Source organism: Trachurus japonicus, chromosome 13 (genome assembly GCF_045865225.1).
Source record: "Trachurus japonicus isolate A0001 chromosome 13, Traja_1.0".
In the NCBI taxonomy this organism is placed as follows: Eukaryota; Metazoa; Chordata; class Actinopteri; order Carangiformes; family Carangidae; genus Trachurus; species Trachurus japonicus.
In genome coordinates, this window is record NC_140919.1 from 23,090,719 (window position 1) to 23,118,491 (window position 27,773).

Below are 27,773 nucleotides of genomic sequence, written 5' to 3' on the forward strand. Positions count from 1 at the left end.
AAAAACAAACACAAAGAAATCCAATAGTCCATTCAAAGCAGAATTGTCTTTTTAAAAATCACATATCTTGCACTTCACAAAGAGTGAAAACACCACCGGAAAAGTTGTATTTGGGCTTGAAAGTATGAGAGTCCTCCCCCGCTGCCGGGGCGGAGTTGGTACGATCCTACATGGCGTAAAGTTTCCTTCCGTATGGAGCTCAGTGTGAGCCCGACACGAAGACGGTAGCCAAAGGTAAGACATCACCAAACTCTCACTTTACCTGACTTATGTCCACCTCCAGTTTGTGGCAGTCCGTGGGTCCCACACCTCAGATACAGCAGACTCACTTTCCAAGTCGAAACTCAAAACAGAGGAGGGGTATGTAGCTTTTAAAGCCAATGTTAGCTTGAGATACGTGCCACTGTTGCGCAAACTGAGGCTAATCACATCTCGCTTTGACCAGTCGTTTCTGTAGCATGTGCAGTTTTAAACATTTAAGTCACACCAGCTTTATACGTATCGTGATTTAGGCAGCACTGTTTTATATCTGAATAAGTCTGTGTTTTGTTTTACAGTGTTGTGTTTTCAGTCAGAGCCAGTCACGCTCCAGGTAATAGCCAGGGCCCCAAGTCCACTCCCGCTGGCTTTCATGGACATTTCTCTGTTTTTGTCTTAACCAGAGTGATGTTTTTTTTTTTTTTTTTAAGAAAGAGATTAATCTCCTCAGCTACCACTGATTTCTATTATTATAAACACATCAAGCTGATAGCCATTCAACTGGAGCTGTGTGCACATGCTGTCGGAGACCGGTTCCCCTATCTCAGATGTTACTCAACTGTTTGCTTTCAGCAGAAGTCATGAGGATGAACTGTAGTAAACCTCGAGAAAGTCTTTTTCATTGATCATTTGATCATTGATAGCTGTTTAACCCCCGGTTAAACAGCTATCAATGCCTCTTTCACATGATGAACTTGTATTTAACCGAAGGGGGTTTGGATGCACTGTGTGTTAGTCAGCAGCATTATTCATGGCTCTTTAAACTGTATCCACAGTCTCGGGAGCATAAAGAAAAAGGTCTGTTGGCCAGATTAGTAAAACTTTCTAAAACATGTCAGAAAATTGCTTGTTTGATTTGTCCTAACCCAAAAATAATCAAGTTAATGTCACAGATGACTTAAAAGTAGCAAATTCTCACAGTTGAGAAGCTGGACTCAAATTACTAGAATAATACATTATTAATACATTATTAAACAAAGCATTATTATTTATTTAAATAGTTGCTGATGTATTATGTCGTGTTTTTCACTTTGTGAGACCAGCATGAAAAATGTAAGCTCTTAAGGTACCAGTAGAAAACTACCTGTTCAACTAGAGTCGTCCTGTTTCCACCTGATACACTGTGAACTTGACACAGGAGGCACTTGTTTTTTCAGTTCGAGCTGATAATTGATCCTGCTGGGAGATCATTTAAGCAGGGTAGTCAGCAGCATAGATACCGTTAAAGTGTGAGTGGTTTGGTGCGAGGTAGTTACCATAGCGTGATGCTTGTTCTCTCCTGGGAGATCTTAGGTTTGTTGTGGTGCTGTTGAAATGTAGATCATTATTCACAGGGTCATCTTAACCTTCAGCCTGCCTTCATTCATTCATTGTTAGAAATGAATTAGACAGAAGGGGCAGTGCGTGGCGCAGTGGTTAAGGCGCCCGCCCCATGTAGAGGCTACAGTCCTCAACGCAGGCGTCCCCGGTTCGAATCCCGCGTCGGGCAGACCTTTCCTGCATGTCATTCTCCCTCTCTCTGCCTCCCCCTTTCCTGTCTATCTCTACTGTGTGCTATCCAATAAAGGCAAAAAGGTCAAAAAATATACTTAAAAAAAAAAAGAAATATCTGATGCTTTATAACAGAGAAAATGTCAACAACAACAAAACGTACAGCCTCTATAAAGGTTTCCAATGTTGTGATTTGTTAATGTCTAAATGTTATGATGAAATATTGTATGAAATACTTCAACATCACTGAATATTACCACTATAAAACTAGTGAGTACAATTTTTACAGACCAATGAAACGCCACTAGTAGTAGATGATTAGTTATGTGTCTAAAGTCTTTTGCCAATGTGATTGTTGGAAAGGTTCACAACCTTTAGTGAGTTTATTTGAGATTCTTACTTACGTGTCCAGGTATTTAGACTAGTGTTGCAGAACATGAAGTCACCGTGACTGCGATCTATATCTATGCAGAGGGTGAACTCTGTACATAGTTACCTGTGAGTCAGCAGTATAACAGTGAACAAGAGTTGTGATGATTGTGTGCATAGCTGAGGAAAGTGAGTACAGTCTAACTGTACTGTAATTGTTAGGCAGTCAGCTCACAGAATCGGAGAAAACCTGATCCCATTGTTTTGACTCCTTGAACCAAATTGTGAACCCAGAGCCAAGAACATGAAGCCCTCTCGTGCCCACTTTGAGAGGATTTGCTGTCGCTGCATCCAAACAAAAAGCATGCAACTAGGGCTGCAGCTATCGAATATTTTAGTAATCGAGTACTCTACTGAAAATTACATCGATTAATCGAGTAATCGGATAAAACGTATTTTTGCTTGGTTAAAGAGCAATTATGAATACACAAGAGAAAATAACATATTTCACTTAATAATGAATGACCAATTGGTTTCCTTTTGTAGAATCAACTGTTTTTATTTCTTAAATTCACAAGCAAGTATTTTCTGGTCTTGAAACATTACCAAAGAGGCGACTGCTGCTAGCATAAATAAGAATAAATAAAACACAAATAAAAATAAATTAAATTAAATTACTTTCAAGATATCAAAAATAAATTAAATTAAATTACTTTCAAGATATCAAAAATGTTTTCTGCGGAGATGCTGCAACATGGAAGACGTGCTGTTGTGGTATGCAAGGGCCGTGTTACAACTATAGTGCCTATAGAGAGACATTTTCTATCTTTTTGTCGCCTTTTTCTCCCTCAGTCAAACACCTATACGTCCGCCCCCCCCCCCCGCCCCCGCCCGCCCGTTAAGCCGGGTTTCTACCGAATCAACGGTCTCACCGCAACATATGGTTCACGTCATGATAACTTCAGTATTTTGGCCATTCAAGCTTCCACAGTCCATAGTCCTTTTCTTTGTTTGATATTTCAAGAGACTTGGTTAAGTAGCCTAACCATGGATAGCTCCTAGGCAGGATTGTTCTGCTGTGTTGTCGCCACCGTCGCCACCGTCACCCCCCCCCCCCGGTCGTCGCGGCCATCGCCTCGCCGCCGCCCCCCTCCTCCCCATCTCCGCCGTCATCCGCGGCGGACGGCCGCGGGGGAGCCCATGGATGTATTATATTAACTGGATACCGGACCGGAAAATGGCCGCCGTTCATTTCAATGAAAGTTGCTCGCCTGGCGCATACGCCGAAAAAGTTTCTGACTTCCGGGTTTACTTCCGCGTTATGCGGCCCATAGAGCATGCGCAGTTGAGTCACCCCCCATAATGCTCTGCGGTCTCCCATCATGCCCTGGGGCAATGAGAACGAGCAACCGCCGTTCTAGTTTTGGCGCTGCGCGTTCATGTATGTGTTACTTGTGGATTTAAAGGTGTACAGAAATGGCCGTTTGTCCCGTTTGTCGCGCCGAGTTGTCACGAGCTGCAACACGAGTTTACCCGAGTAAGGAAAATGAATTTGATTGGTCGTTATCGAGCGGGCGGGACATTCAAAGTTTGGGGCGAGCCCGAGCTCCGTGTGTGTGTGCGACTGTGCGTGTCTCAGACGTTTGAATGACGGATTACGGATCCAATATCAGTGGCTAGTGAATCCTGTACAGGCTGACGTATAATCCGTGCGCCTGCATTATCCAATACGAAAAAAAAAACTACACTAAAATACACACTTTCATCACGGATTTACTCAAAAATAGAATTTTGCACAAAGTTTGGCCTACATCGCCTGATAGATGAGTTATTACACTAATTTTATGACCCAGAGTGGGCTCAAATTCAATTTTCTTTTCTGTACACCTTTAAGGAATGAGTATTAAGACTTTTACAGGACTCACACGGACTTTAAAACAAAGATAATGATTTAAAAAGTAAGACGGCCGATCGTAGGTTTACTACGGTCGTTTATATGATCGTTAAATCGTTTTGACAGTTAATTAATATACGATGTTACACTGAAAACGAGTTAGTCCGAACCTGTAAGCTTAAATCACAATGGAAAATAAATCATAATTAACTGTATTTTTGTTGAACATGACAGAGATGACCACAGAACACCTCAAATAATGTAATGAGGCTTTACTCTTACCTTTTTTATATTGAATAGTATATTTAACTTGCTGCACAGTTCACCAGTTGTATTTACAGGATGTTGGTGGAGTATAGTCACACGTGTTTTGTTTTTATCAACCACAGCTGTGATTAAAGAAAATTAGAACTCTTTGGCAAATGCATCTTCCTTTTAATAATTGTCTGTACTGGCTGTGTTCATAGTTTCATCATCATCATTAAGCCTTCAGGTGGATGAGACTCTTTGTAATTCAACAGTTTAACCTTACAATATTTCCACAACACACAGAATATCAGTGTCCACTAAATACAGCTGTTACAGAACCAGACATTTTAATTAAACACGATGCCTCAGACACAGTTGATGTTGGATTTGGTAGAAGCAGAAAAAAGTCACAAGCATGTTTGTTTTTTTCCGAACAATTTAATAATATGATGATGAGTTTAAGTGATCATTTATCATACTGACATTGAACAAACACACACTGACGACGGTGAGGAGGAGATTGGAGGATGAGGAGGACGTCCACGGTTCTTCCTCCGGCCCCGGTGAAGACGGGGAGCAGCTGCACCGTCAGGACACACACACGACACACACCGACCATGGAGGAGTCTGGAGAAGTCTCGGTTTACATTTTACCACCGTGGCATTAATTAAGCCGTAAAATAAATTGACGTGAACGGAGCAACAGGTGTAGAACATCAGCCGCGATGAGACACTGTTGACACACACAAACACAGACACATACAGACATCATTTGACACACACAGACACATGCAGACAGCATAAATGACTTATCAAGCTAAAATTACTGAAAAATATGAGTTTTACAGGGAAAGTAATGTAAAACAATCCGGTTTCACGTCAGTAAAAGCAGTCACTACGAGGCGATCTCATCAATTAAAACGTTACGTTTAAGAATACGAGTTGACAAGAGACTAATAACAGACATTAACTATCATAAAGTTAAATTAACTCGATGTGACCAAACAAAAACTCACCTTTGAGCCGTGTTTTCCACTTTTCTGAGTGATTTTAGCACCGGACAGAGTCTCATTAGTTTCAGGCATCCTCGGTCCCGAGACACACACGACCGCGCACTGCTGGTGCACGGACACAGCCGTGACGTCACGGCCAGAAATGAGACTTTTCTGTGGCTTTTCTGGCCGTTAGAAAACATTTTGACGGATAAAAAGTCCATGACTTAAAAATATAGAATACAAAGATTAGTAATTAACGGAGGTTACAGCTGGAAGTGTCCTGTGAACAGTTTTACAGGCTTCTCTTTTACTATTGCGGTCTATGGGAAAAATCCTTTCTGGGCCGCATGGGATTTTTTGTTGCAGTACCACGGGTGGCCACTGGGAAAAATCGGCGTGCCTGCTGAGAGGATTACAGGGGGGCTGGGGGAGCCCCGCACGGTTATTACGTTCATAGGTTACGTTACGGCGCACGTTGTGCCACATTGAAAGTAGTCCGTGCGGCCGCTTGAACTACAATTAAATTAACGATAACTCGAGGCAGAAAAAAATCCTCGGACCATTTTTTGTAATCGAGGTACTCGAATTACTCGAGGAATCGTTTCAGCCCTACATGCAACAAATTCCTCGGGTATAGAAAGCATACTATACAATGTTGTAATAAGTTGAGCCACGTGGAAGAGGCAATTGTCCAATAATGCTTGCACAAAAGCTGCCCTTGGATGGTATAACACATAGGATACAGCTCACATATGTTAGCAATCATATCGTTCTGTGCAGCGGCGGAACCAGTTTTTTTCTGAGTTCCTGCTTTTTTTTCTCAGCTGGAATTTTTCAAAACCGAGACTGTAGGCACAAAGCACCTTTTAAATACCACGCCACAGGTTTTAAATTACAGTTGCACCTCCAGCCGATATTAAACACTCCTTACAAATTTGCTTAATTACACTGTAGTTGGTGTCAGAAAGGACATCAAGTACGCAGGGTTAGGCTTAGGTAAACAGATCTTCATCTTAAACAATAGATCTCATGAACAGTTTGTTGATTTCCCTTTCAGTCTGTAGACTAGTTAAACCATTTAAATCTGCACTTTGCATAACTTTTACTGTTTACACTCCAAATAACACATAGTGACCATTTTACTGTATGTGCTAAATGCTTTACACTTTGTAATACGGTATGTGCATGAGCTGGAAATGTCAAATCTTTGCACATTTCACTAAATGATAAGTGAAATGACTGCTCCAGACTGCCCCTAAATGAAAATTTGAGACTGTGCAAGTACATTTTTTTCTACTAGCGCATGTCCAACCAGTAAATCTGCCTTTTTTTTTTAACACTGGTAAAATGTAGAAGGGGCGACTCAAAGTATCAGGAATCATTACAGGTGTCAGACCAACGTGTGTGAGGATCATGAATGACAAGGAAATGTGAATATTTGTTTTACAAGTCAATTTACAGTGTGCTACATTTTCTGCTTGCACTAAAAGTTTAAGTTGGGGGCCACTGTGCTCCTAGAAAAAAAAAGTTAGCCCCTGGAGCCCTATTGGTCACAGAACACTCTCCGCATTATGTAAGATATATTATCATCATTTTATGATTTTTAAACTGTAAAGTGTCTTTGAGCATTTGTAAAAGCGCTTATAAATAAAATTTATTATTATTATTATTATTATTATTATTATTATTATTATTATTATTATTATTATTATTATTGGCCTCATAGCTGTCTCTCACTGTCCCCATGCAGAGTGTCAACATGGCAGACATGGACGCCGAGACCACCACACACACCGAAGCCATGGCGGAGGAAGAGGAGCCTCTTTTCAGCAACCTGGACATCTTCCTCTTTTCCCTGATAATCGGCCTTGTCATCTATTGGTTCATGTCCCGGAAGAAGCCCGATCCCATCCCTGAATTCAAGAAACTCGACACACCGTGAGTCTCTGTCCGGGCACACCTGGGTTTTAAATTTTTATCAAAAAGATTTTACTTTTAAGTGTTGATTCAGATTTGAGTGTGTTCTTAAGAGAAAAAAGGAGGCTTATTTTCTTAGTAAAAAAAAAAAAAAATCTTGTGTAGAGAATAATGTGTATTGTATTTTACTTTAAGGCCTATTGGCTTATCAAATTTTAGTTTTTATTACTTAAGCAAACATTTGACAGTAAAACACATGTTTGATTTGAGCTGACATGACCAAGTATCACCAAGGTATTTTTTTTTACACTAGTTTTATACTCAAATACATTTCTACTTTGGTGTCAACAGTGATCTGTCTTAATCATCATCCTCATTCATTAAGATTTTTTCATCTAGATATTGCATCACTACTGTTTTCTATGAAGCTCATAATGCAAATATTAACATGTCTTTTTAAGTGTTAGCTCCTGATAGTTTGATTGTAAACACAATACACACGTGTGTACTCAAACAATACAGCTCAGGACCGTGTGTCCAAAGTTTGCTTGCATGGATCGCGGTTTTTGATAAAGTTGGATCTCAGCACCTTGTGTTTATTCAGTAACAGGTTGTGAGTAGATTTTGCTGAACAAAAAGCTCCGAAAACAGCACTGTATGTACCTGAAATTATGAAGTCGTATCGGTCAGTTCAGCTTTCGTCTCACTTGGTCACATTATGTTCTTTGTGCGCAATTAACTTCACATTATCTCCGGCGCTGATCTCAGCTCTTTATCAACGTAACCTCCTGTCAAAAATGGCTTGAACTCACCAGTGACCTGTGTGTGGATACGCCAGGGGGTGTTCAGGTGTTTATTGTTGGAAATTGGTGTTAAAAATGGAAAAAGATGTTCTGTTGTTTACTTTAGATGAAAGCCACAGACACTCTCTGTCTGTCCTGTGAGATCAAGTGATTATTTGTCCACAGTCGCACTTAAAATTGTGCAAAAAGCCATAAAAACACGCCGATCTGAAGTTTCAGGAGATTATCTTGTTCTGCAGCTGGAAGGGATATTTTTTATTGAATATTGTAGAGCCAGTTTGTGGGTTATGAGGGTCTTTTAGTTGTTAGGGCTTAATGGACCTGTAAGTTTCTTGATAAGTTAATAAATAATTTTCTCTGCAAAAGGACAGAAAGTAGTGAAACAAGCTTGAAATGTCCCTGAAACCCTGCACACATGGGTGGACTCATCAAGTGTTCTGTGTTGCTGCATAAAGAAATAACCAAAGCAATTATTTGCTGATTAATTTTCAGTCTGTCAGCTAATTGAGTTACTGACTAATCACTGTAGCTGCGCATGTTTCCATCAGAGAAGAATGATGAGGGTAATTGCATGTTTCTCTGGTGATCTGTCTCTGTCTTGTTACACACGAGCAGCTCGAAGGAAACAAATGTTTTCCCTCAGCGAGACTCTCTGCCATTGAATTATGTGCACAAGCTGTCACTAAACTGGCCTTGAAGCAAGTGTGTGAGAGTGCACGGCTCTTCAGGCTCTTGTAAATGTTCCACTAGTAGCGACCTTTGCCGTCTGCCCCCTTCTTCTTTTTGCACCGTCTTTCTTTCTCCGCTCTCACAAACTTATCTGATGTCTCTCCCTCTCTCTCTCTGGTGTCAACGCCTGTGAGGCAAGCCTTCCCTCCTCTGTCCCCTCCCCTCCTCACTTATCAGTGGAGTGATGGAGGCTTGGCTTGATTTCAGCGGACTCCCCTCTCCTTCCACTGGTCGCATTTTTATTTAGTCCCTCCGCAAACACAACGCAATTTCTTCTGGTCACCGCAGTAAAAGCCGCGGGCGGCTACACTGGCCGTGTGGCTGAGGTCCTACGTTGGCTGTGTGAATGGAGACGGTGTTGGAGGCTGAGCAAGGGAGATCCTGATCCTCATTTGTGTGAAAACAGGAGGTTGGCTCGAAAAGGGGGAGAGACCCCTGGAGGACATGTTTTGCTTTGGGGAAGAGTGTGTGTCTGTGGAGGGCGGGAATACAGGAAGGGAACATAGAGCAACACAAACACTAAAAGCTGGTCTCCCCTCCCCTCAAAGGGAGCAGTGATTACCTAACTGTTATGAAGGGGGTGTAGTCTTCCATGTCTTTCCTGTGCTTTTGTTTTTGGCCCTGAACCCGTTTTGAAAGTTCCCTAGAGAACAAACGCGAAGGGCCGAGCCAAGCTCCTTTTGTGAGTCCTCTCCAAAGGTGGAAAGTTGAGGCAAAAGACAAGCAACCCTTTCTTTGCCCTGAGTTACTTTTTTTTTTTTTTAAATTCTTCTTTCCCCACTCCCCCTTTTTTTTTCTTTTTGGTGTGTGTGTGTGTGTGTGTGTGTGGGCTGAGCTGCACTGCCATTGGAGTAGAGCCATGTCACAAATGCAATCCTTTTATGATAAATGAGGTTGCTATAGCAATGACATTCCCCTCTCTCCTCCAGTGAGATGGGGGCGGGGGATACTTCAGGGAAAAAAAAAAAAAAAAGACCATTCACGCCCCCCCCCCCCCCCCCCTCTTCAATGGTCTCACCGAGGAGTTTGCTCTGATAACTAGCCCAATTCTCAGAATGGATCTTGTGGACTTTTTCGTTGCGAACACCTTTCAGACCGGAGAGGGAAAGGGGCGGGGATGAGGAGGAAGGCATTCACAGCCCTAGAGTGTTTCAGTGTGTGTTTGTGTGAGTCAAAAATTGTGGGTCTGCAGCTCTGCTACATTTTATGGGAAAGTCAGTTTCCCACCATTGTGTCCTCAGCGGTTGCCAGACACTGACAGGGCTTGTAGGCTGCTGTGCTCTCTGTGTGTGTGTGTGTGTGTGTTTGTGCGTGTGTGTATGGAGAACAGACGCTGCTGCTGGTAGCACAGGAAGAGGCAGAGTTCAGATCGTGTTGGAGCCTCTGAGGTGAAAGCAGGCAGCTCTTCCAAACCTGCGAGTGTCCAGCTGCCTTTCTGGACTGTTTTTTTTTTTTTTTTTTTTTTTACATTTTTTCCCCCCCCATCTTGTGGTTGTGGAGTGTTGACGACCTGCTTTTGATTTTGAGCGTGGTGGTTTCCGGCGTGGCCTAGCCAGTGGTGCTAGAGGCAGCGGTGAGCTAGAGGGCTGCATGCCATGGGCTGTGTCTTCTCCCTGCCAGAGGACAGGAGAGATGCTGCTGAGAGGTCAGTAAAGTGTTTGATTTACTGCTCGGTGACATCGATTTGTTTAACGATGTGTGTCAGGAGTTGTCTTTACCACCAGCTGCCATTGTTTAATTCTGCTGCTGCTGCTGCTGCTGAGTTTTGATAGCTCAGATCACACTGGGAAGTTTTTGAATGACACATCTTTCTAAGTATCCAACTCATGACTTTCTACAAACAATGTGTAGATGCTTGTTTTTATCACAGCCTGGGAAGTGTGTATATGTGTATATATATATTTTTAAACATTCACTGTTCCCTGTGTGTTATGTAAGAGATGTTATTCAGTAAACAAACTCAACATGAGGTTTGATTTCCATTTTATTGGTGTCAGGACATCAAATGGAAAAATGTGACAGTGATCGTAGCTTCACAGGATCACATCCTTGTTTAAATGGGACTGAACCAACGCAGCGGGCCTGTTTGAAAAAGGTTCAGTTCCTGTATGGATGAATGAATGGACATTTAATTTTGACAGTATATACATAGAATATGAAGTATTTGGTCTGAACAGTCAATTGTTCAAGCCCCAGCAGACACAGCAGAAAAGAGTCCATGTTCAAGATTATGAGCCTATCTGCATTTGCTGTTAATACCAATTTATAATTTAATTGGCGTTATGGGTGAATGTCGCTGCCACCTCTCCGGATCCATTTCCTCAATTAAAGCCAAATGTTATTAGAGTCGTACCTGCAGTCCTTGCAGGTTACTTCCTAATTTTTGAGACACCGTTATTGGAGATGTAAATACAACTTGGACTACTTTAAGTAATGTTGGTCACTTTCAGCTTGTAACTATTAGTTCTGCAACACAAGCGATTTGTCTCCAACCACAATTTATTTCCTGTTTCGTTTTTAATTTCTACAAAGCCTTTCAGAATAGTAGTAGTTTGCATTTTTTTTGTTTACAAGACATTTGCATTTGACGTCACCTCACCACAGATGTTGAAGAGTGATAACCTGCCTGTTGATGCACAACTGTTGAATGGCCGTGGAGCCGGTGAGGCAGACGACGTGAGCTAATAAGAGTTTAGACAGATCCTGCTCAAGCTGTGAGGAATGCTTCAGCTCCAGGGCAAAGCCTCATTCTTTTACATTTTCGATCAGGAATTTACACTTTGCTTCAGAGCGTAATCCACATTAACCGTGGGGATGGGGGCAGTTTTTATGGCGTGTTGGGCATCAGCCCCAAATGCCTGCACTCTGCACTCTGCTTCTCAGCTTGTAAATTGTCTGAAATGTGTGTTGGAGAGAAAATGGTATCATGTGGTTTCAGTTAGTAAATACTCTCATAATTCATGTATAAAGTTGCTGAAGGTTAGATAAAAAGAAAACAGTTGAATATATTATATAGGCAATTAAAGCAGAAGTAAGTGATATATTTGTGTTAATATAAGTCTTAAATAGTTATATCTTCCGACAGCAATGACTTACATAGAGTGTTTGGACTGAAACACGAGTCTGTCAGTCACTCTGCTCTGAGCCGAGGAGAAAACATTTATCGTATCCTACAGTTTTTATCCAATGAGGAGAGAGAACGGCATGCAGTGCTGTGTGTGCAGCCAAGGGACGCCGTGAATGTGGCGACGTAGGGACGAGGACTGTTATGGTGCGTTCAAGGAAACTCGTATTTTTCCGACCGTGAAGTGGTACCAGTTCGATCTGGTACGAGTTCACCGGTCGGAAGTTACGAGTGGCCGTTATAGTGACTTTCACTGGTAAAACAGGTCGGAAAAACACGAGTGGGTTGCCTGAAACGCTACAAAGTCGTAAGTTGTGACTTGAAGCTGTAATTTACGATTTCAAAAGCCTGCCTGGAACGCAGCATTAGCGAAAACGACCGGACCACTTACTTCTGCTTTAATAGACTTTCTCTATTGTTGCCAAACTTGAAATATTATCTATGTGAGTACATTTTCCAGTTCAGTGGAATTGCTTTTTTTTTCTCTCTAAAGGTAAATTATGTGTAGATTTGTCATTTTTTTGGATCATAATTGAAATGATTTTCTTTTCTATACATCTGTTTCCCCTTTATTCCATATTTTACTCAAGATTTGAGGGTTTATCTTATAGTCTTGTGCTTCTTGATACAGAAAATCTGAGAAATTTTCTTCTCACACGACTATTTGTGGCCTTTTTGTTTCCTTTCTCGGTGCCGACAGAATTGCAGCTGTCCACTTAGAGCTTTGATGCCGAATAAAGTGGCGTTGCCTTTTATTTGGTTTGATAATAGATTTAGCTTCCAATGTTCCTTTTTTTTTTTTTTTTTACTGACACTTGTTGTTTTGATCTGTTCCCATCCATTAATTACTTCCTTGGTAATTCTGACTCAGGCTTTTAAATTAGCATGAGGCGTACGTTGTAATGATTCAGAATCTACCGCTTCCCTTTTAATCATATTATAATTGCGTAATATATTAGTGGTACGTGCATGTACAAACGGTCAGCATGACTGATGCATGTGTGGCTGCTGAGTCACTGCTCTGTTGCTCCCTGGAATAGTGTGAATAAGCATTTAATGAAACACTGATCGTATAAAACTCTGAGCAATCTAAGCAATAACATGTTCTTAGATCATTAGATATGTTATATATATTCTATTATATCTCTTGGTTTGCTTAAAATAAACTAAATTTGACCAACACAGTTCTCACTTTTATTTGTGAAAATGTGATTTCCCTAATTATCAGTAAATAGTAATGTCGACCCATTGCACAACTTTACCCTGCTGTTTGTGACCTTTTCCACAGTTGATTGATGAACCTGTTGAACCACGTTGAACGTTCAGTGATCTATGCAGTGTAATCAGACAGGTTCTTCCACCACAACAAATCAAAACACATTAATTATGAATTAAACGCACTGTATAATTACTTGATAACTGCTCTATAACACACTGTAGCAGATATAATGAGATGACTATGTTTCTCATTTTAATTTCTATAAAGATTATTTTGGCAACTCCTCAGTTAGTGAGCTTCATGTTTAACCTGCACTTCACTGCCTAAATGTTTAAAGGAACATACTGTCAGTTAGGCTAAAATAACTTAAGTGAAATGTTCTCTTTTTTTTTTTTCAGAGCACCCACCACGAGAGAGACGAGTTTCATTGAGAAAATGAAGAAAACGGTGAGTGATGGAGCTGTGACAGCAGTCTTTTTTTCCCCACCGATCATATCATCGTTCCCATCACTCCTGTGTCATTTTGTGTCGGTGGTTTCATTTCTTCACTGTAAATAAGTTCCCTTTTGCTGCATTTTACTTTGAACTCGCAAATACACAGTGTATGTTAATGTCGTGGCCTTTCACCAACCTTGAAGTTTGTTTCCCCCAGTAATTGTACCGTTTAATCTGCCATTTAGTCCTTGAGTTAAATACTGGCTTCATCGTGTCCTCCAGCTACGTTTATTAAAACAATACATTTTGGTTTTTGGTTTCCCTCCTGTCTTTGCTGTGCGACTATGAGGGGTATAGTAGCCTCCTTGCTAATGTGTGCAGTTTTACATTTGGAAACCCCGTTTTGATATTGATGGTCGTCTGTTTTCAAGCCAGCTTTGAGAAGAGACTCTGGTTTTGAATCATGTGGTTTTCCAGCAAATAGTTCAGATACCATAATGGTGGCATAATAGTGTTTGGTCCCTGCAGCTATTCGGATTTGTCTGTTTTTCTTTGTTATGAATTATCATGGCAACAATGTAGGCATGGAAGAAATATTTTGTGATCCTTAAAAATGCATATACACTGGAGCTGTTAATTTTTGTAGAGAGAAACTATATCATAGCAATGGGAAGTCAAGTTGTATCAGTTTTTATTTTACATTGTACACTGGCTGTGTCACATGATGTGTTTATATATTTTCAGTAAACTTTAACAGATACATGCCTCTGTTGGATGAAAGAGACAGGTTAGGTTTTAGTAATAGTTGTGGGGGGAAAGCTGTTTTAAATGATTTTCTGTCTTTTTGTAACCAGGGCAAGAACATCATTGTGTTCTATGGCTCCCAGACGGGCACCGCAGAGGAATTTGCTAACAGACTGTCCAAAGATGCTCAGCGTTATGGCATGAAAGGAATGGCTGCCGATCCAGAGGAGTACGACATGGTAAGCTGCATCGGTGGAACAATGTATAACTCTGATAATTACAATTAACGTAACACCTTTTTTTAATTCTGGTGGCTTATACTTGTTATAGCAGCCAGGGAATGATTTGATGAAGTGAAGTATCGCTGCAGTGCTGAGGACTGATTAAGTCTGTGTGCGACTGTGGGAAAGCAAAATGCAGTTTAACACCTTGGTGGCGATTAGCCGATAGTCCAGTCATGTTGATACAATGCAAAGACTGCACCATGGCCGACTCCAAATGAACCAATAACAACCTGTGGCCTCGTCTAATTATAAATTTAGGCTACTGTGTAGTAAAACGAGGCAGACAACCAAGGACAGCACACACTCCTATCTATGTGCACAGGTTGTCTGAGTCACAATAATACAAAGTGCGCAATAGAATGATGTCAGGCTCCTGAATTGCAACACTGGGAAACAACTTTGCTGATGGGACAACTCTCAGGGAACAGCTGGTCACAGATTGAAGAAAAACCTTTTAGCTCCACATTGTTCATTTTCTGGTCCTTTCGTGTCCCAGGGTGAAATGGCCCGTCTGTCCGAGATCCAAAACTCCCTCGCCATATTTTGCATGGCCACCTACGGTGAAGGAGACCCAACCGATAACGCCCAGGACTTCTACGACTGGCTGCAGGAAAATGATGATGAAGACCTGAGTGGACTTAACTACACTGTGAGTTTCTATTGCCGTGGCTTTTCTTTCAAATTGTTACATTCGTAATTGACAGGTAATTGTGTAGGAATTATTTTCATGTTGTTGGTGTAGAAATACAGGTGCATCTCAATAAATTAGAATATCAATTCCAGTCAATTTCCAGTAGTTCAAGTCAAACAGCCCCAACCAAGTATTGAGTGCATATAGATGGACACGCTTTTCAGAAGGCCAACATTTCCTATTAAAAATGCTTTTTTAAATTGGTGTTTGGTAATATTCAAAAATTCTGAGATACTAAATTTTAGCTCTTCATTAAAGGGACAACGAGGAGTTTCTATTTGGTTATAAAAAAGTCTCACGTTACTGTAATGTGGATGAATCTCCGCTACCCACACTTGTTAATGGCTCCATTTTCGATAAATATATCGTTTTGTCTCTATCGTTATTTTGTTATTTTAAATAATGGTGGAAATGCTGGGCGAGCCGACCAGCGTTTCCTTACTTTCGGTTTCGCGGACGCTCATGAGAATAACGCCGCTGTATTGCCGTTTATGGTCGGGACTACGACGGTAACTGAACCTCTTTGAACCTCTGACTTTAATTATTGATGAATGAAAACATGAGTCTGTCTTGCGCCGGTCGAAGAATTCTACGGTGCGCGCGGAGGCTCATAAATGTAGTGTGAAAACGCTTCGCTTTTCCAAAACTCCTCGTTGTCCCTTTAAATGTAAGCCATAATCATTACAGTTAAAAGAAATTAAGTACATTAATGTTTCATTCTGTGTGTAATGGATCTATATAATGTATTAGTTTCACTTTTTGAATTTAATTACCGACATAAATAAACTCTTCAATGATTTTCTAATTTATTGAGATGCACCTGTATGTTATCTCATCAGGTTGTATAGCCCATGAGATTTTCCATCAAAATCCCTATAAAACCTAGCCTGACAAGCCAGACTATATCATTAAAATGTATAGTCTGGAAACGACCGGTAGACTTCGGCTCAATCCAGGGGGCGGGATGAAGGCTGTCTTTCAAACTGCCTCTGCACGCAATAGGGTAGCGCTACGACCAATCAGAGCAAAGAGCAGGATGACGTTAGCCTGACAAGCCAATTAAAATGTATGTCGTCATCGCGTTAAGCCCGCCCAACGACTCTCTAAACAGATAGAGTGCTGTGATTGGTGAACACAATCGGTGTTCGAGACTCAAAAAGTTCCTATGGCTCGTTTCTAGACCCACCTACGGAGCAAATATTTTTGCTGCCACTAGGGGGCGTCTAGATTTCTAGGCTATATAAAACCACCAACTCATTTTGTTTAGAAATGGCTCAAAGGTTTTGTAACGGGGAGCGCAAACAAATAATGTTTCCTTTTGAACACAAGTGCCAACAAAACACTAGACATCTAGACACAACCCTTAGCCTGTGCTAGCATCGCCCTGAGGATCTCCACAGCAATGCTGAGCTAGTGAACATTTGCTGAGCACGTAAGTTTAGTTTCTGCAGCCAGTCACTAATGAAAAACAGATGTATTGTTGTGTGGTCATCAAGTCACTTACACATCAAGGAAAAGAAAAGCTGGAGCCTCTCAGCAGTTGTGGGATTTTCTTCTTGGTAAAGCCAGACTAGCATCAGCTCCATGGTCAAACTCTGAAGGAAATTCAGTCTTGGATTTATCTATTGGGACTTACTTCAATTTATTTATCTGAAGCTTTTTTGGGGAAAAGTGTTTTTTTTTTTTTTTCCACAATGGAAATTCTATGAGGTCGGTTTCACCTGTACGCTGCAAAGTGAACTGTCCCTGTGGGTGGGGCCTGTGTCTTTAAACATGGGATGGATCAGCGTTTTAACTGGGGACACTCAAATTGACTAACATGCACACGCTGTCATTTATCATTGTTTAAGATCATGTTTACAGAACCTTTTAACTCATCAAGTTTGTCAAAACAGTCACCATCTACAGTAATGTTTCATCGATCAACTACCGTAACATGTTATTAGATTCATTGGTCTATTTTTATGTCTCCTCAAGCTAAGTTTGACATGGTGTGACATGATTATATGAGCTCGAGCGACAACATGTCCACATTTACTCTAACTTCAGTTTTGCTCCACACCTTCAGTTCTGCACCCTAATGATGGAAAAGTCATCCAGTTTTAAAAGAATGCGAATGATTTCCCTTTAGCATATTTTAAGAGTAATGTTACATGGAAATTTGACTGGCACAGGATAAACCCATACAGGCTGGATTTGCATTATCCCTACACTGAATCTAAATAATACAAGTTGTATTTAAACTCAAGTCTTTGTTCTCTGTTCTTTCTACATTACCTGTTTATTTTATGAGTCACACTATGTCTTGTTTGCAGCTCTTTCATACAGAGTTCACAGGCTTCACTAGCACGAACTACATCGGCCTTTGTGTGCGTCATGAAAGAAAAGGCTTTGTGTGTTGTCATGTCTGGTCCGTGTGCGTGTCTGTGTGTGTGTGATTGTTGGGGTGCACTGATCCCCTGCCCTCATTTGAATGAAGAACTTGACTGTGAGCAATCTGAAACTCTTGGGCACAGTCACGTTCTTTCTGCTGAATCTTCTCTATTGTCTTTCTGCTCTAGATTACAGCAACACCAGATTAATCACAAAAAGATTGTTCATCATCTCCTCCGGCGTTTGATTTATGTTGTGTAATTTTATAGATTAAATGACATTTTATCGTATAGCAACAAACACAAACAGGTGAACAGACTACTTCCAAATGACAAAGCTGTGATTGATTGATTGTTAACGACATTAAACGACTGAAAACCACAAGCTCATCATGTACTGTATACTCTGTGTTCTCCTGTCATGGCTTGTTAAATGTCACAGACTAATAGTTTCCTTTTTGCACCTTGTTCTGCCTTCAGGTATTTGCTTTGGGCAACAAGACATATGAACACTACAATGCAATGGGGAAATATGTTGACAAAAGGCTAGAAGAACTGGGAGCCAAGCGCATCTTTGACCTCGGTTTAGGAGATGACGACGGGAAGTAAGTGATCTAGAAATCCACTGAGCCTATGAAGAAAAGCAGAGCTGGTTCCGGATGCAGCACAAATTACATGTCATGAAGAACAATCTGTGATTGTTAAAACCCAATGAGTCTGTAATAGGAACACAATGTAAGACTGACAGCTGAGTTTGCTGAACAAAAGAAAATTGTGCATGTGAGTTAAAAAAGATGTTTAAAAACAAAGTGACTGCACAGATGACTGGCATAAATTAGCCAAATAAGTGGGTGAGGAACACAGTGGGAAGCTGAACTGAGATGTTCATGTTCACAGACATAAAATCTAATAAGTTAGGAAATGTGTTTTTTATGAGGAATAACCTGCAGGTTTGTACCGCTGCACAGACCTCTTAAGCCACAGACTAACAAATGCACACAACCATCATTCATGTGTATAAAAGCCCTGCATGTAAAGTCACATTTGAAAAAGGCTTATTTAAACATGTTTAAGCTTATTAACTATTTAAGTGTTTGTATGTCGGTCACAGTTTTATGATAAAATTTAAACTTGTTAATTTCAATGAGAGGGAGAAGAACAGTCCATTACTACTGGAGTGTGTCTTAGTTTGCATTTTTAGGAAAATCTTTTCTTTCAAGTCATTTCACTTCAAAGTTCAACTTTCTAAAGAAACTGCCACAAAATGAATAAATAATCACAATTAAGATGTTTTTTCAAAGACTTTCATGTTGCTGTGAAGAAAAAAGTCTAACTGACATCAGCCTCTTTGAAAGAAATGTTAATTTAAACGGTGTGTTTTTGTCCCTCAGTCTGGAGGAGGACTTTGTTTCATGGAGGGAGCAGTTCTGGCCGGCTGTCTGTGAGCACTTTGGAGTGGAGGCCCTGGGAGATGAATCAAGGTGCATTTCATTGTGTTGTATAAATATGAACATTTTGACCATCATTATGAATTGTTTCACCTTTACCTCAAAACCTTTGCACTTCCTACTATAGTATAGCCCTGTGTAGATTTATACTCTTTCCTCAAAGTGAGAGAGAGACTGTTGTTGTCAGTAGAGGTACAGACAGATTGCTAAATCTGAATTATGTGATGAAACGCTTTCAGCTATATGTCAAATGCAAAGAGGCATGTTTGAGTAATACTTCGGATTAAGAACATGTGTGTCACCTTTACAACTATTTTCAATTCTCTAACCAGAAAAGAAGTAGAAGAGCACCTCATTGTCTAACTTATTATTATTATTATCATTCCCCTGGCAGCATACGGCAGTACGCGCTACAGGAGCACACCGACGTCAACATGAACAAAGTCTACACGGGGGAGATCGGTCGCCTGAAGAGTTTTGAGGTCCAGAAGCCGTAAGTACTGTAGCAGAGGCGATGTTCTCTAATGAGGCCAGGACAAGGTCAGGATGTTGTTAAAGTGCAGTCTGCCCAGTCATTGCTCACATTTCACCCACATTTATAACACAACTGCAAAAGTTTATCAAAGGTCATTTTCTAAAAATGAAGCTCTCTGCCCCCTTGTGGACATGGAAACACATTTTCTACACTTATCATTTTGATTTAAAATGTTATGTATATCAAAGAATAGAGCCTAGTATTTTTTTTTTATTCAACTAACCCCTTTAGAATACATTTTTATATTTATGTGTCTCTCTCTTATTCACAGGCCCTTTGATTCGAAAAACCCTTTCCTGGCCCCGGTCACTGTCAACCGCAGACTCAACAAAGCTGGCGATCGACATCTTATGCACCTGGAGCTTGACATAACAGGCTCCAAGATCAGGTGAGTCTAATATTCAGTTAATTAAGAAAGTAATTGGACATGTGATGACTGAATAAGTTCTTCTTACATGTCTCTGACATGACATAAGTACATGAACCACTGTGGTTATTGTCCTGTTTTAAGGCTTTATGGAAGCAGGTCGAAGTCTAAATCTGTCACATTCTGTGATTTCAGATATGAGTCAGGAGACCATGTTGCTGTTTTCCCCACAAATGACTCTGCGCTGGTGAACAAGATCGGACAAGTCCTTGGAGTGGACCTTGATGTGGTTATCTCTCTCAACAACCTTGATGGTATGGCATTGAAAGCCCCAAGCACCTTGACTTGACTAATTATCTGTGGAAAAAAACCCCATGGTCATGTTCTTGAAGTCAGTGTCTCTTTATTCAAGTCGTGCACAGAAACGGAGTCATGGGAGAGGAGCTCCCCGCACAGAGAAAGTCGTCAGTATTTAAGCGCAGTGGAGTACTCATAAGAGATGCCATTCTGCCTAGCAACGGCCACGTTATCTCTTACGTTGCAAGGAAGGTGTTTTCTAAACTTAACCACTCAAAGCTGTTTGCATACCTCCACTATCTACAAGGCTGCTTTGCTTATTAACTGGACAGGTTCTCACAAAACTTTCCTGCAAGAAAAGGACATATGATCAACATGATTAAATGAACATTCTTCATATCTAGACTCTCATATCAGAATATCAGTGGGTGTATTGCACAGGAAGTGACTTATGGTTATTACTGCGATTACATGTAATTGCTGTAATATAACTTGTTGACCTTTTTGTCAGTTAAATGTGATTCCTGTCATCATGAAGATCTTTAGATGCACTTGGTGGTTGCACTGTAGATGATTAAGGCTTTTCTTTTGAGTATTTTATCGACATTTCTGAAATAAGTGGAAACACAAAATCCATTAAAGCTATGGTCTACGATTTGGAGCATTGGTAATTATTATTAACATCGTTTATACAGTGATTATGGTCCTGTGGTCCGATATACACAATATAAATAGCAAAAAGAACCAAAAAAATCCATTCAGTCTATCAGCCGTGGGCCTGCATAGAAATTGACCAATGGGCGCCGCGCGCCCCGTCCGGCTCCCACTGGCTCGTACCCTCCATCCTATCCCCTCGTCTCTCCTGCTCCTCCTCGACCCGCCTCGTCCCCACCCCCTCCGCTTAGAAACTACAAGTAGTTGTAACCGCTCTGAGCTGCTCAGCCACAGACACATGAACCCACCAATTCAGCCCCTGCTGCCCCCCACCCCCGGTCGGTCTGCCGAAAAAAAGCCCCACTAGGATTCAGAGAAGCACAGTACAGAAGCACAGAATGTGTTGCTGCCCTTATTACCGGTACCGGTGTCGCGTCGAGTCTCCCTGATCCTCTCCCCGACACACAGCCGCTTCCAGCCGCAGCCTGACCGGGGTGCTCTGCACCCTGCACACCGCGGCCCTGCTGAGCTCCTGGTCTTCCTCCCCTCCCCGACACACAGCCGCTTCCAGCCGCAGCCTGACCGGTCTCTCTGCACTGCGGCGCCGCGGAGCTCCAGGCCCCGGTCTTCCTGCTCCTCTCCCCCAGACACAGCACCCTGTGGCCGGTCACCCAGCGCGAGGAGTCTCCCTGTAGCATGAGGCTGTGCTAATGGTTGCTAATGGCGCCGCTGCTCGTACCAGCGGTCGCCGCGGTCCCGTTGCCGGGGACGGCGACGACGGTACTGGCACCGCCTCGTTACCGGCAGCTGGTGCACAGCGGCGGTGCACAGCGGCGGTGCACAGCGGCGGCGCCAGCCGCGATGCCGCCGCTGTGCACCAGCTGCCGGTAACGAGGCGGTATTAGTGGGCTAGCGCCGAGCACAGCCTCATGCTACAAGGAGACTCTTCGTGCTGGGTGACCCAGGACAGGGTGCTGTGTCTGGGGAAGAGGAGCAGGAAGAGTCGGGGCCTGGAGCTCCGCGGCGCCGCGGTGCAGAGAGACCCAGGCTGCAGCAGCGGCGGTGCTGAGTTTATGTTGAACAGGTAATCTTTGGTTTTATTGTGGAAGTTGTGACTGTGAATATGACATTTTACTCTGCATTCAAAGCCGCGTTTCGTTTCTGCAGGCAGCAGGCTTGTTGCCTGCTCCGCTCTGCTCTGTGAGGGGAGGGGGGGAGGCGTGTCGCGAGGAGGTCCCGAGGGGCGGGCCATACGAGCTCAGAGGGGAGGGGCGGGGGTGTGTGAGAGGTGCTTTTTTCAAATTTTTCTCATCCTCTTTCAAAATGTAGACCATAGCTTTAATATACAAATATGTGCTTAGAGTGTTATTGTCATGTAGTATATGTTGTCGACTGGCCCTTGATACAAACTTGACAAATACTGTTATAGTCCCAAATAATAACTAAATTGTTTTTTTCCTCAGATGAGTCCAACAAGAAGCACCCCTTCCCCTGCCCCACCACTTACCGCACAGCCCTCACTCATTACTTGGACATCACACACCCTCCTCGCACCAACGTCCTCTATGAGCTGGCACAGTACGCCTCCGACCCCAAAGACCAGGAGAACATGCGCAAGATGGCGTCCTCCTCCCCCGAGGGCAAGGTCAGTCAGTGAGGTGGTGTTGTAATGTAAATGCAAACATTTTTGTCACCGCTTTACACTTCATGTCTTTTTTTTTCTCGCTGCCTCTCCACAGGCGCTCTACCAGAGCTGGGTGCTGGATGCCACTCGAAACATCCTCGCCATCCTGGAGGATATGCCGTCCCTCAGGCCTCCTATTGACCACCTGTGTGAGCTGCTGCCTCGCCTGCAGGCTCGCTACTACTCCATTGCCTCCTCCTCTAAGGTAATCCTCTATTCAAATTAGGGCTGTTCGATGAATCGATTTAAAATCGTAATCGCGATTATTTGGAATCGTAAAAATCGATTTTTTGAAATCGTAAAAATCGATTTTTTTACTCTAACTAGGGTAATTACGGTAAGCCCCCGTTCATGAATCTGGGCTGTGCTGAATTATCGTAATGACTGCTGCCTCCTTCCTCCCACCACGCTCTCCCACTGCTGTCGCCACACACTGTAAACAAGCATGTCGGCATTTTGCTAAGACCAGTGAGGATTATGTTGCCAAAAAGACCAACAGCCCTTTTCCACTACACAGTTACAGCTCTCATGTTTATAGATAGATAGATGGATAGATAGATGGATAGATAGATAGATAGCAGGGGTGGAAAGTAACGAGTTACATTTACTCAAGTTACTGTAATTAAGTAGCTTTTATGTGTACTTGTACTTTTTTGAGTAATTTTTAAAATCAGTACTTTTACTTTTACTTGAGTACATATTGTTGGAAGAAATTTACTTAGTTACATTTTAAATAGCTTAAGTTACAAAGTAAAAAATATATAACTCTGTGTGGGTTGTCAAAAGTAGCTACGCTGCTGCCGCCTCTCTCTCTCTCTCTCTCCCTTCACAGACGCACACAGCAGCAGCAGGTACACACCTCTTTCCCCCTCCCTGCTACGTGAGTTAGTGCATAACAGGGCTCGTCGCTATGTTGTCGTCTTAATATTAGCCATTAGCCGCAGCTAGCGGTTAAAAGCTGACGTTAATGATTAAAGACAACGTTATCAGGCATGTCCATCTATTCGGCTACGTTTATGGTGACCGTGCCAGACACACCGGGGCTGAAGGCCGGACCGGCAGTCCGTTGAGTTAAATGTAGGAGCCCAGTCAGACCCATGGCCATGCTCAGAGGAACAGACAAGCAGCCCACTGCTTCAGAGCAGTTACAGTAAATAGTAGGGAGGTTAAGCGACTTTTGACTTCAAGTCATGATGCAAAGCTCCCCTTTGGCATGGAAGTACCTTAGGGTCATACAAATAAATCTATCCAAAGGCACAAGTGAGATCACACTTTGTATCTGAAATAAACACGTTTTTAAAATGCCTTTTTTTAATTGAGAAAACACATGTTAAAAGCACATTCCATTTAGAATGTCCATATAAACTACATGTTTTCAGCTCCTGGATGTGATCTACAGCTTATTTGTAACATGATTGCAATATTTCAGGAATGTTTCTCAGTTTGAATGATAAACAGGGATCTAATGTTTTTCAATCTGTAGGGCGGACTCACATAAGAAGCATAAAGTCCAGTCAAGACATTCCATTATGGCATGAATGAAATGAAACATTTTTCCTTTGACCTTAAGTTGACGTATAATATGACCCAGAATGGGTCATACATGTAAATTCTACTTTTTTAAATCAACATACACAAGCAGTAACTAGTTCTAGGTAGGCCTATATTTTGACCAACACAATATTTGGCTAATTGGTCTTTCCTGACACCACTGTGATATGAATTACATCTTATTATTTAACTACTTGTAGGCTATATTTGTTGCACTCTGTCTGATGTTCAACAAATCAGTATCAGTATAGTTTTATTAATGTTTTTACATTAATAAAACCCAATATCCTGTCATACAAGCAGCTGCATGTTGTCTCAGAAGCTGTAGATCACATCCGGGAGCTGAAGGCATCAGGGGATCTGCATGAGTTTATATGGACATTCTAAATGGAATGTGCTTTTAACATGCGTTTTCTCAATTAAAAAAAGCCATTTTAAAAACGTGTTTATTTCAGATACAAAGTGTGATCTCACTTGTGTCTTTGGATAGATTTATTTGTATGACCCTAAGGTACTTCCATGCCAAAGGGGAGCTTTGCATCATGACTTGAAGTCAAAGGCCTATTTTTTGGGCTTAACCTCCCTACTAAAAGAGGCAAGAGAGAGAGAACCTACAGTAAACCCCCCCCCCTCCTCCTCCTCTTCCTCCTTGAGACCAGACAGGAAAGACGGTAAAAAAAACAGGTGTGTGTGAGTGAAAGAGGGAGAGAGAGATTTTTCTTTTCTTTTTTTATCCGTATTGAAAATGGTATTGAGTATCGAATATTTTCCTTAATATCGATATTGAGTTGAAAATGTTAGTATCATGATCATGATCGTGACAACCTTAGTGCCAGTAACTGTAACTGTCCATCTGATTGGCTCAGAAGGTCAGAATCAAGTTGGTGCCACAGGAGCTAAAAGATGATGGAGACCAGTGTATCGATGGAGAAGGGACAAATTTGGAACACAGAGACATGCACAGAGAATGTTAGGCCAATCTCTGGCCATTATAGCCCCCCCCCAAAAAAAAAAGTAACTAAGTAACTTGTACTCTGAGTAAATTTTAAATGAACTACTTTTTACTTTTACTTGAGTAGATTTTTACACCAGTACTTTTACTTTTACTTGAGTAAAATTTCATCAAGGTAACTGTACTTTTACTTGAGTAGATTTTTTTGGTACTCTTTCCACCCCAGATAGATAGATAGATAGATAGATAGATAGATAGATAGATAGATAGATAGATAGATAGATAGATATTTTTTTAATTAGACTCTGGGTCCATTTAAAAAGACAAAAACGGCAAACAAAATAGTTTGTCATTTAACAAAAAAATCGTATTTTTCAGAGAAGAAAATCGAGATTTTATTTTTGGGCAAAATCGAACAGCCCTAATTCAAATAACAGGAGAAGGAAATTCAGGGCATATTTTTTAATCTACTATACTGATATGTATGTTTTGGAGTGCCATTAACAAAAATGTTACAGGAGTTAGTTGTTCATAAATCTCCTGTTGTGTAGGTTCACCCCAACAGCATCCACATCTGTGCCGTAGTGGTGGAGTACGAGACCAAGACTGGTCGCATCAACAAAGGCGTTGCCACCAACTGGCTGAAAAACAAGCTGGTTTCTGACAACGGCCACAAGTCCACTGTTCCCATGTACATCCGCAAGTCTCAGTTCCGCTTGCCCTTCAAAGCCACCAACCCAGTGATCATGATTGGGCCTGGGACAGGAATCGCTCCCTTCATGGGCTTCATCCAGGAGAGGGGCTGGCTCAAAGAGCAAGGTACTGACAGACTCTGTGTGTGGTTTGTCCGTCTATTCACAACCTTATGTCTCATCAAAGATAGACAATCGATATCCTCATCATTTCTGTCCTCAAAGACATAGGGGTTGCATGACTTCAGGTTTTTTAAAGTCGACTCTAATGTTATGAAAGTCAAGTCAATGTCGACTAGTTGCTGATGACGTCATTCATATACCATCATAAATACAATCACAGGAGGAGGGACTCGCACTCCTACATAAGTGCAAAAGGAAATACTGTAGCCTAAGCAGAGGAAAACGACCCACAGGCCTAATCACCATTCCAGTCCTGCTCAGTCACAGTTTTTGTTTTATGCGATGTAGAGCTGCCTATATGAGTGGAGTTTTTTTTCTTTTCTTTTAAATTGCCTGCTTATTCGGCTGCGGCGGTGCGCCACACTACACACACACCTTTTTTTTCATCAACGATTCACGGAACACTTGCAGGCCGATCCGTGGAGAGCGATCGCAGATCAACACGGATCCGTTTAGTCGCACCACTACTGGCTCTCCCTCGTGATCATCCACGTCCTCACTGTGGACAACCTCACCTAGAATAAAACTAATAATGAAGTTTACCAAGGCCATGCATTCAGAAATAGAAGACAATTTAAATCAATTAGGGTGAAGGATTAGTTTCATTCAGTGCACTCTGTTGCTTCAAGCGGCTCTCCTCTTGTACTGCCAAAATCACTAGTTCAAAACGTCATTGTGGAGCAGTAAAGTCGACTAATTGACTGGTCGACTAGTCTGTGCAACCCCCACACTGCACTACTGCTCACCAAGAACATACATATAAAAACAATAAGGATACAAATGAACAAATTGGTGATCCCAGTGTAAACACTAGAAAATACGTAGGAACTGTGATGTGGTATAAAGCTTACAAAGAAGACAAAACATGATGAAGTTTGGGTCTGACCATGTTTCACAATATTCTGTTACCTTTTCATAGGAAAGGAGGTTGGAGAGACGGTGATGTTCTTTGGCTGCAGGCACAAGAATGAGGATTATATCTACCAGGAGGAGCTGGAGGAGGCAGAGAAGAACGGAGTCCTAACACAGCTTCATGTTGCCTTCTCCAGAGACCAGGAGCACAAGGTACGACTGCTGTTCATCACTTAAAGCTGAGTCATCTATATTTACATAAAACTGTATTCAGAGTTCACTCAACTTCAACTACATTCTCCAAAATACAGGTGTACGTGCAGCATCTCCTGAAGAAAGATATGGAGCACCTCTGGAAGCTGATTCACACAGAAAACTCTCACATCTACGTCTGCGGGTAATGTGGACACTAGTCCTCCGCTTCGCGTCGGGCCGAACAACGCCCCTTAGCCGTGGTATAATGAGCATATACCACGGCCTGTCGTGATATATTGCTTAAGTAGTTTCACCAATGGTTTCCTTCACTTCTATTACTTGATTTTACTTTGCACCGTGATAGATGTGAACATTATTGCCAGCTAATATCAGTCTGTATTATCAAAACAAAATATATTTCAATCTGAACTGTTCTCCTTCCTGGTTTAGGGATGCGAGGAACATGGCTAAAGATGTGCAGACGGCCTTCTATGAGATGGCAGAAGGACTGGGTGGCATGACACGCACCCAGGCCACAGATTACATCAAGAAACTGATGACCAAGGGACGCTACTCTCAAGATGTCTGGAGTTAAAAAGCCTGTAACACCAGCCTCATTCTGTCTACTCAAGCAGTGGTTTTAAAAATGTCTATTTTTATAGTACGTCTTGTTTTATCAGGACTGAATATATATATATATATATATATATATATATATATATATATATATATATACATATATATATATTTAAAAAAAGACTTGTTCATATTTGCCCTCGTTAATGAAAG

At 41.7% G+C, this 27,773-nt stretch overlaps 1 protein-coding gene across 1 annotated transcript; it reads left to right on the top strand.

The window, feature by feature from the left end:
- porb (P450 (cytochrome) oxidoreductase b) lies at positions 1-27,685 on the top strand. The gene is made up of 16 exons (XM_085795461.1): positions 1-234; positions 7,007-7,194; positions 13,447-13,495; positions 14,338-14,466; positions 15,008-15,160; positions 18,055-18,179; positions 18,966-19,055; positions 19,417-19,515; positions 19,829-19,945; positions 20,120-20,238; positions 22,339-22,520; positions 22,615-22,764; positions 25,614-25,881; positions 26,857-27,002; positions 27,101-27,186; positions 27,435-27,685. Exons 2-16 carry the CDS (start codon positions 7,016-7,018, stop codon positions 27,577-27,579), a joined length of 2,037 nt encoding a protein of 678 aa, XP_085651587.1. The 5' UTR covers positions 1-234; positions 7,007-7,015; the 3' UTR covers positions 27,580-27,685.
- The last annotated feature ends 88 nt before the right edge of the window (positions 27,686-27,773 follow it).